At 41.9% G+C, this 10,088-nt stretch overlaps 1 protein-coding gene across 4 annotated transcripts in view; it reads left to right on the top strand.

Annotated features, from left to right (window-relative positions):
• The first annotated feature begins 8,562 nt into the window (after positions 1-8,562).
• The window catches only part of pipox (pipecolic acid oxidase), a 1,053,392-nt gene continuing 1,051,866 nt past the window's right edge, over positions 8,563-10,088 (top strand). For all 4 annotated transcript variants that reach the window (XR_006828651.1, XR_006828652.1, XM_046072897.1 and 1 more), the window contains exon 1: positions 8,563-8,732. Coding sequence is in view for 2 of the 4 variants with exons in the window: in XM_046072897.1 (XP_045928853.1) it covers positions 8,622-8,732 (111 nt within the window). In the remaining 2 variants the exon portion in view is untranslated. The remainder of the gene's footprint in view (positions 8,733-10,088) is intronic.

Raw genomic sequence — 10,088 nt, 5'->3', positions numbered from 1 at the left:
AATTAAACAAGGATAAAACTGAAGTTATTATTTTTGGAGCCAGGGAGGAACGATTGAAAGTCAGTGCTCAGCTTCAATCTCTAATGTTAAGAACCACAGACCAAGTCAGAAATCTTGGTGTAGTCATGGACTCATGTACCTGAATTTCAGGAGCCACATTAAGAAAATTACAAAGTCAGCCTACTATCACCTGAAGCATTTATCAAGGATTAAAGGACTTATGTCTCAGCAAGACCTGGAAAAATGTATCCATGCATTTATGTCAAAGAATTGATTTCAAAATCCTGCTGTTAGTTTATAAAGCACTAAATGGTTTAGGGCCAAAATACGTTTCTGATCTTCTGCTTCGTTATGAACCATCCAGACCTCTCAGGTCATCTGGGACAGGTCTGCTTTCTGTTCTCAAAACTAAACAAGGAGAAGCAGCGTTCAGTATATATCTGGAACAAACTCCCAGATAACTGCTGGTCAGTTCTTTTAAATTAAGACTGAAGACTTTTCTTTTTACCATTACTTTTAATTAAATATTTACACGGTGAGAAATGAGTAGGTAATTGAGTGAAAAGATAATGAGAGTAAGATTGAACAGAGTGAAGGAAGTGGTCTTAAATCTCGCGCCCGAGTGATTTGCAGGACCCTCTGTCCACCTGTAAATGCGCAGGTGGGTCCAGAGTATAACTGGATCAAAGTGGCCTGCGGACAGACATGTCCTGGTTTCTCTGTAGTGTCCGAGGGTTTTTGGAGTTTCAGTGGACCCAAAGATTGCTATGGACCCGAGTACAGACTAGCTAGAGAGAGTAGATTAAGTGTACTTCTCTGTTTATTCTCTTTTCAAAATAATTGTACCTCAATTATTTGCTCAACCCCTCAGCCTGTTTTTATTTTCCATTAAATCTTTTAACCCTGATTGTACACTGCACTGTAACTTTTACTGTCCTGTTTTACCCTGTTTATTATTATTATTTTAATCCTGTTTTTATTTTCTATTTCACCAAAATTATATTTTAATGTATAATTTTTCAATTTCCCTATGTTGCTTTTATGTTTAATGTAAAGCACTTTGAATTGCCTTGTTGTTGAAATGTGCTATACAAATAAACTTGCCTTGATCTGGCTCCCATTCTACTTTTAGAGACTCTAGGAACCACACTCCACCCCCCCAAACCCCCAAACCAACTGTCTGTGGCAGATGAGAATTGAATTGATGAGAATTTTTATTTTTTGACTTGTACAGAGACAACCACCATACAGTTCCCATTAAAAGAACAGCCAGTAGCTGTTTGTGGTCCGGGTCCTTCCTTCAATCATCACAGCTATAGAACACAACCCAAATCACACAGAACTTAATGGATGTGCATCTTGCCAGATATAAGGCTACTACATGCCAGGCACGTTCATTACAGTGGCAAGCCTCTGCCTTGTGCACAGAGGGAATAAACTTTCACTACCAGCAGATGGACATTTCACTGTCCCAGTAAGACTCCCAGATCATAAACAGCACACTGATGTCTCATTTTATCTTTCTGTGGGGCTTTGGCAAGTCAGAGTCACTGAAAAGCTTGTCTGACTCATTTCTACAAACCAGATTAAATAATGAACCATTAAAATTATATTATACTATAACTGACCAAAAGTATTAACATATTATAGATAATGTGTTTTAAAGCTTGTGGGTTTTTTATTGATGTCACCTTGGTCTGTCAAATGATGAATGCACAGGTTCAGGAATTATGGTGAGTGGTCTCAACATTTGTTATCCTGAGAGGGACACACAACCTTTGGCACACATTCAATGTAATACATCAGTTTATACCTCTAACCCTGCAAAGATTAAGAAAAGCTATTTTTGTTCCTCCAAAACGTATTGGATGCATAGCAATCACTGAACTCCGGTGGTGTTCATGTCAATCAGCAATAGTGAGCACAGCTGTGCACGGGGCTCTCAAGCATGTGCCACAGTTTTTAGTCACTCTGTATCCTCTGATCACTCACGTATTTGCACAGGTACTTCAGCTTCAACTTTAACTTTATTGTCCATGAGGAAAATGTCTTACAGCCAGAACACACAGAGACTTAAGGCCATTTCAGACACTACGCGACAGCAGCACTAGTGTGCTCTGAAACCAGTTATTTCCAATGACTTGCTCTGCTGTTGAGAAATGCAGTCAACGCAGCTCAGCGCACCACTCGACAAGTGTGCTGAACACAGCAGCGAGCGCAACTCAAATCACGTTGTATCTGAAAGGGCCTTTTGGCATGAGTATTTAACAGTATGAGGACCTGAGAGATAAAAGAATTATTCCACCCTGTCAGGTCTGGCCTTTGGTAGTCTAAATCTCCATCCAGAGGGGAGAAGCTCAAACTCTCTACAGAGGATGAAGAGGACACTATAAAATATCTCAAGCCTTAGAAGTTGCTCTCTTATGGAAAATATGAGACAGATCCCACGCATAAGTGCAACTTGGCTGCATGCTGTACAAAGGAGTAAGTACCTCAAACAGCCCCACAAAAAATCCCTAACACTAACCATAGCGTTGTTACCTCATAAAACAGATGAACTTTGTTAAGTCGTGCTGAGTAAAACATACTGCTGGTTAAACACCATCATGACCATTTCATAATTGTGATTTATTTTGAAAGTTCTCTTGGCTAGACATCCACACGGGGGCAGAGCTAGACTTTCAGCACAGTGGGGGCGGTGCTTCATCACAGGGCCCACCTGCTTCCAAGTCATTTATACATTTTACATGACCCCGGAGTCACTCCAAAAGTCCACTGAGTCCATCTGCGTTGCTGCTTGCCAGAGCTGATAGCAGCCATTCTAGTCAATGCTTGTGCTCATACCAGAAGTGTATCTCCGCTCCAGAGAATACGCAGCCAGTGTATTTTTGACGGAAGACTGTAGCTGTGAAGAAGGTAGTAGAAGTACAAAAGGACATTAACGTGGAGCGGGCTACACGCTCTGCTGCTGAAATGCTTCTGAGAGGCTTCCAGTGGAAGTTGATGCTGGACTGAAGACAGATAATGATAATATAATATATATACATTATGTATGTGAACCCAACATAACTAGTTCAATAGAGTACATTTAAAACATATCTAGACATATTTAAACACATGGAACTGTACCTCCTGCATTTGTAGGCCATAGTCAAGCTGTAATACAAATTGTTTTCATCTGTACATAATGCAAATCTATTTTGTATTATCTTAAATGTCTTTCTTTCCTTAATGTCTTTTTCACAGAGCTGAACAATCCTGAACCAACGAGATTCTTTCCACACAAACTTTAATCAAACACACACATAATATAATCAAACAGCAAGCAGAGACACTGACTAGAACTATCGAACCAGTGTAAAGTTTAAGTTTGCCAAATTAATGCATCTTGAAACATGAATACATCTACAACACTACAGCATCCATTGGAAACGGGTTAGCAGTACAGACGCATATGCAGTTTGAACTAAATGTGCTGAAACATTCAACATTACTGATATGGTCCTTCAAGGTAGAGCTGTACACAGAGGGGATGAATAAAGTGTGTGAGGTTAATGTTCTATGGCGTGATGTAGCAGGATGGAGGCTGTGGGGGGTTCACACTTCATGCGTGTGTGACACAGTGGGACAGTGGGGTGTTTGACCAGCTGACCCTCTGCAGGTCTGTCCTGCCTCAACATCCATCTGCTTGGCCTGCTGTCTTCAGACCCCTGTGGAAGGAACCGAGGCCGTCAGCCATCAGTTTACCACAATTTACCACACATAACATAAACCACTGGTGTGGTTACACAGGCAGCACAGTGTGCTGTACATGTTGTTAGTATTGTTGTTAGGAATTCTTGTATAACTGCATTCAACTATACCTATACTCAGTATTTGTATAGCGCCTTTCTAGTCTTTTTGACCACTCAAAGCGCTTTTACACTACATCTGCATTAACCATTCCTTCACTGAGCCTAAGTGCTCAAACAGAAACTAACATTCACACACATTCATACACTGGCACCAGGGTCAATTCGGGGTTCAGTATAGGAGGATGTCGGGGATTGAACCGCCGGCCCTCCGCTTAATGGGCAACCCGCTCTACCTGAATACCCGGTATTCACAGGCGGTTTCCCATCCAAGTACTAACTTGGACTAACTAAGCTAAGCAGAGCCTTATTCTGCTTAGCTTCCGAGATCGGACAAGATTGGTGTGGCCGTAACACAATGGATTCCAGTGTGTGAAATACAGGTGATCTCAGGGGTTTTAGACACCTAACTTGTTACTTACGACCTTCTAAAAATCTCAAAAATGCGTTAATATTTAAATAATAGTGTATTTAAATAAAAATATTTAAAGAGGCTATAACAATCAAATGATGTTGATGTAATAGGGGTTACTCAAAGTGATCACCAGAATAAATAAATGGTAGCAGTACTCCTGATGCCAGCCTATGGAAATAAATACGCCTGAAGTAAGTCTTGCTCACTACGTCCAATAAATGTGAACCAATCCATATAGAAAAGCAAAAGTGCTTTATCCCTGGGTACAAATAACAACAGTACATTTTCAGTTTCATTTTCTTTCTTTCCATATAGGAGTTTATTTGGATCGATTGGCTGAGGCCTTGTCTGTTCTGGAAGCACCACAGTTGGAACATTGGATTTCCACATTGCTTGCCTATGTATCCTGAATTCTTTTAAAGTGTTGGTTGTGCACTTCCTTTGAAATGAATGCTGGGCATCCACAAGATGAAATTAAGCCCATAAATTGTAGGGGAAATAGGTTAGGATGTGAAGTAAGGTCAGCAGTCCTCCACCAACAATAGAGGACAGTTTTTAAGAGAATCCAATATAGCTTGTTTGCAATTACCCACGTTTATATAGTGTCTATCACTGCCATTTTTTCTTCTGTTATCTCACATTTCCAACATAGTAACCTCCATGAGTTTAGATATGTTTACATTGTAGAAATTAGAAGTTTTCACAGTGGATTGGCGTCAGCAAGCGATGATTCAACCTTGATTCACCTACTTGTGGATATACTTGGTATGAACATTCAATCCGGTTGAAGTTGCTGATGACTGTTAGTTACTTATATGAGATACCGTTAAATTTGCCCATCAACTTATCCAAACCTTCCATGTTTTTTGACATCATTTCAGGTTCAGGCCTGTCCATACTAGGTTGACTATTTCCAACGTATATATACTCATCAAATTAACATTGGTTCATATTCACTGAACCAGATCTCATGTCCATAACTTATTTTCATGTCCATTCATAAAAAAACCCACACTGAAATAACTGAATGATTACTGTGTAAGAAATGTAAATAAAGGCCATGACATCAAGACTTAGTTATAATTTATATACAAATAAAGAAAATTCAAAAAGAAAGTGAAGAGTAAGTGTACTGCATATATGAGTAACGGTTTAGGTCAAGTTGTGGATTTAGAGGAGACTCTGCCTTACCACTGTTCTTGTGTTGCAGAGGTCGATGGGGATGAGCTATCTCAGCACTGATCGACTGCAAATGAGAACTGTTCAGACTGAGGCTCCAGCTGTCCACAGAATGAGAGGAGAAAAAAAATCAATGAATGAATGCTTGAATCTCTCAGCCCCCATCAGAGAAAACTCCCGTGCCTTGGAAGAATAAGTTGGAATATAGTTAAAATTTTAAAAAACTAAGTCTGTTAACTGTGTGTAGCACAAAACCTGTGAGCCTACCAGTATGTGTCAGTGATCCAAAAAAAGGTTCATATGGAGCTGAACCAGCACTAGCCTTCACTGGTCAAACATATAGATACACAATCTGGAATTGTACACCGCAAAAACATTCAATGACACACATCAGTTGTGGCTGTAGTTGCTGCAGTAGGCACAGCAGTTTTATGAAAGTCTGCTGAAAATGAAGTTGCTGAAGTTGTTCATGTGCAGTGCATAATAAATAAATAAAGCATGTGAACTGAAGGTGCAGTCTGCAAGTTCTTAAACATTGGCTGCGAGGAAGGACAGGGAGCTCGCGCTTTACCAAGTGAGTTGACTGGCACTCCCAATTTTTATGATTCATGGACCCGCCCCTACATACATGTGCCACAAAGCTGTCGGGACATTACGCTGACTCAAAGAACATTATTCTCCGGCAGATCGTCTTCTGCCAGAGCTGGCACCAGATTTTGGGAAAGGCAAGGAAAAATGTCAGGAGGTGCATCAACCTCAGGTCAGGACAAGGCTGTGATCCCAGATAAGTATCCACTGCCCAGTGAATAAACTGACTGGCAAATTCCATGGCTCCTCTGTGTTCCGCAAAGTCGGCCTTCTCTAGGGCTACCTGCAGGTCCCACTGAACCCGGCAGCCGCATCCTTACAGCTTTTGTGTCCCACGCTGGGATTCTTCACTTCATCCACACCTTAGCTTCGCCCCCAGCTGCTTCCAGCCCTACACAATGAGTGGCTAACTAGGGTGCTCAATGTCATCACCCGCAAAAACCTCACACTAAATGGAGAATGGAGAAAAATGCCTCTTTGCTGTGCCCGCCATTTAGTTTGAAGGGTTTTGCTGACCGCTGTCAGCCTCAGCCCACTTAACTCTAATGTGGAGGTCATGCAGTGTGGTCACCCAACTGGCATCAGATGCTATTCCTTCCCCAATACTGCACAAAGTAGCTGCCCCACTATGAGAGGTCCTGACAAAGGATGCAACCTGGATTGGACATGGACTCCTACCTGCTCTGTTGCTGTTTGCCACCTCAAGGCAGCTCAGCCTGTACTTGCCCATTTTGACCTCACAAGCCCCCCAATCCTGACCTGTCAATACCTCCAGTACAGCGGTTGGAGCTGCGTTGTCTCAAATCCAGTGCGGTACTGAATGCCTTGGCATTCGCATCTCATTTCCTCACCTCAGCTGAACAGGGGTACTTATTAGGGGAGTGGGAGGTGCTGGTCTGTGTCTAGGCACGCGAGCAGTGGCACATGTACCTGTACGGAGAGCACTTTACACTGCAGATGAACCACCAGGCCGTCACATCATTGCTTGCTACAACTGTGTTGGGGCACAAACTTCTGAGGATCCACCGCTGGTGGGAGAGGCTTCAGCAAGAGAGAACATGGTGGCAGACCTGCTCTCAAGAGCCACACTCAACCCCACAACGAACCACCACACTGGAGCATATCCATATGTTCCACACCCCACTCCAGGCCACAGTCTCCCTACAGGACTTCAGCTCACATCACTTTAGGATGCTACGCTCTCGCAGGGTCGCCCTCCATAGTCCCAGAGGCGCTTGCGCGTTTCCATCGAGTCAAGGATGATCTGTCTGTAAAAAAATAAAAATTAAAAAAATTAAAAAAAGGATGATCTGTCCTGCTGATGCCTGTGTGGCCTGGGGACTCCAGATTGCTCCGGATGGCTGCCCCATTGTGTGAGTGTGTGTGAACTGGGTGAGTGACCTCTGGATTGAGGAGGCTGTTCATGGTTATATAAGCAGTGCTGGAAATGGCCAGAGGAGGAACCCTAGCCCTGATGATCCACTGTGTCAGCAACAGCCCAACAGACCTGCACACAATATGACAGATTATACATGTATCTACTACAAGATAAGCTTGTGAAAAAACTTTTAAGACACACAATTAGACTTATTTGTTTGCTTTGACTTGATTAATTATTAATAAAGCTGTTATGCAGACATGTATAATTTTTTATGCTGCAATGTTTTTTGTTGTTTTGTTTGTTTCCAAGTCTGGAAGGGTAAATGTAATCCAGGTATCACAGTTTATATAAAATGGCTTTTCAACTCTTTTTCTATGTTACATTCTTTACCATTCGTAACATCCCAAATACAGTAGCATGCACACTAACTCTGCTTTAGTACAGTTCTATCTAAAAACAACACTTTGAAAAGGACCATCCAATGAGTATTAACAAATATTATTATTATTATTATTATTATCATTATTATTATTATGCCCATTGACATATTGCTGTATTTTTTTGTTAGTTTTGGATTTGTGTATTTGTGGACATGTTTCTGACATGTATGTTTTATGCCGGGATAAAATAAAATAAAGTTAATTTCACTGCTAATAAGATACTTGTTAACTTGAAATTTGTAAATTCCTATTGAGGAATTTGTTTTACTCACTTTGAGATCTATCCAAAGTCCGGTAAAAACATAGAGTAACAGGTGCCATAGACAACACTAATGACATATAGTCGAATTAACAAGATTAAATGGCATTTTTTTTGTAATACTAAAGAGTTGGCTACTTTCTCTGTAAAATGGTGGCGGAAGTAGACGAGTGCTCAACGCCATATGGCAGGACTGTCAGGCACTTGTGTGCGATCATGCTCCTTACAAATCCCATTTTCCTCTAAAACGAGTGCAGACCCAGACCCCAAACATGGCCATAATCAGGATTATTACTGTATAATCTAACCTCAAACAGAGGCTTTTACTTGATAATGCTTGCTTGGTTTGGGTTGTGGTCTGCGCCCCTAGCAGGCAATACTCAGGGCACACTTAGCTAATAAGTGTCCGTTCCTCCTCCTTCTGACGGGCGTATCTGTTTCAGCAGATTGAAAAGAAGTGAAGTACGTCTGCAAACTGCATGCCGTCAGTCAGTGCAACATTACGAGCATGTCGACTAAAGGAGAGTATGACTGCATAGTGATCGGGGCAGGTGTCCAGGGCTCCTTCACGGCCTATGAGCTGGCAAAAGAGAACAAGAAGACTCTGCTGCTGGAGCAGGTGTGTCTCACACACAAATTTGTTCCAGAGGATTGTTATTAACAAGCGCAACTAAGAGACAAGTATTAGATAGAAGTATTCAAACATTGTGTATTGTGGAATTAGGTTTATTTTCCATGACCAATTGTGCATGCATGAATTAAAAAATCATTATCTGTGCAGAGGTAGTAGACGTAAAATAGTACTAAAATTCTAATTTACCAGTGCTGGAAGAATTCTTTACTTTAGTTAAAGTAGCAATAGCACTGGGTATAAATAGTTACAAGTGAAAGTCCTGCATTCAAAGGTAAAGTAAGTGTCAAGTAAAAGTACAAACGTATTAGCATATACAAATATACTTAAAGTACCAAAAGTGGAAGTTTCAAGGTTCAAAGTTCAAAGTTCAGGCTTCAGCTTTATTGTCATTATACAACACAGGACTGCACCATGAAATGCAGTTGCAGCCCTCCCCTCTCCACCCTACACTCACTATATGTAGCATATAAACAAATATTAAATTAGAATAAAAATAAAATAGTCAACAAAAGATGTACAGGAGGCTATATCAGCATAATATGAGTAGTGTTAGTTATAGTGCAAAAATAGAACTTTGATTATAGTGGAATGAGGGTAGTGCAGATGGTAGTGGTATGGTAAAGTGCAAAAACCAGCATAACACATAAGGTTCTTATTATGCAGAATGGCCCGTTTCAGTATATTATTGGATTATAATCATTTATAGATTAATGTACATATCACTTGTAATGTAATGTTGGGGCTTATTTTAATTACTTATAGCTTTTAGCTTTTGTTTTCACAATCTGCAACTCAAAAGTAACTACATTTATCAAATAGAGTATATATGTAACGGTGGGAGACAGAACGGACCCAAACGCAACGCTGAGGGTGAAAAAGAGGTTTATTGAGGAAAAAACAGGCTCGAGGCGAGGGCAGGTGGAAGGAGGGGGAGAGGCAGACGAGGACTCGGGGAACCGAGAAGCTGGAGGAACGGAGGGCACAAGGCTGGAGGCTAGGGGGGGAGGCTGGCAGACGGGTAGGTGAGGACACGGAGACGGGGGCCCAGGCGGGGTGCGAGTGGAGAAGCCGGGGGGGGTGTCGTGGAGGCGGCGAGAGGAGGAGGCAGGCGAGCGAGCCCGGCTGGCCGAGCTGGGAGGCAGAGGTGAGTGAACCTGGCGGGGAAAAACACAGAGACAGGGTTAGTAGGCAAGAGGACAAGAGGCAAAAGGAGTATAAGAAATAAAGCCAGAACGAAGCGGCGACACCAGGTCAAGAGCTGCGACGATCGAGCGAGGGTGGAGTGGAAAGCCGGGGTTGATATACTGGCAGTGATGAGGCTGATGGCTGGCAGGTGCGGCG

The sequence above is a fragment of the Micropterus dolomieu genome, linkage group LG17 (genome assembly GCF_021292245.1).
Source record: "Micropterus dolomieu isolate WLL.071019.BEF.003 ecotype Adirondacks linkage group LG17, ASM2129224v1, whole genome shotgun sequence".
NCBI classification, from domain to species: Eukaryota; Metazoa; Chordata; class Actinopteri; order Centrarchiformes; family Centrarchidae; genus Micropterus; species Micropterus dolomieu.
Note: the sequence above shows the minus strand (reverse complement) of the source record. Positions and strands in the feature narration are given on the sequence as shown.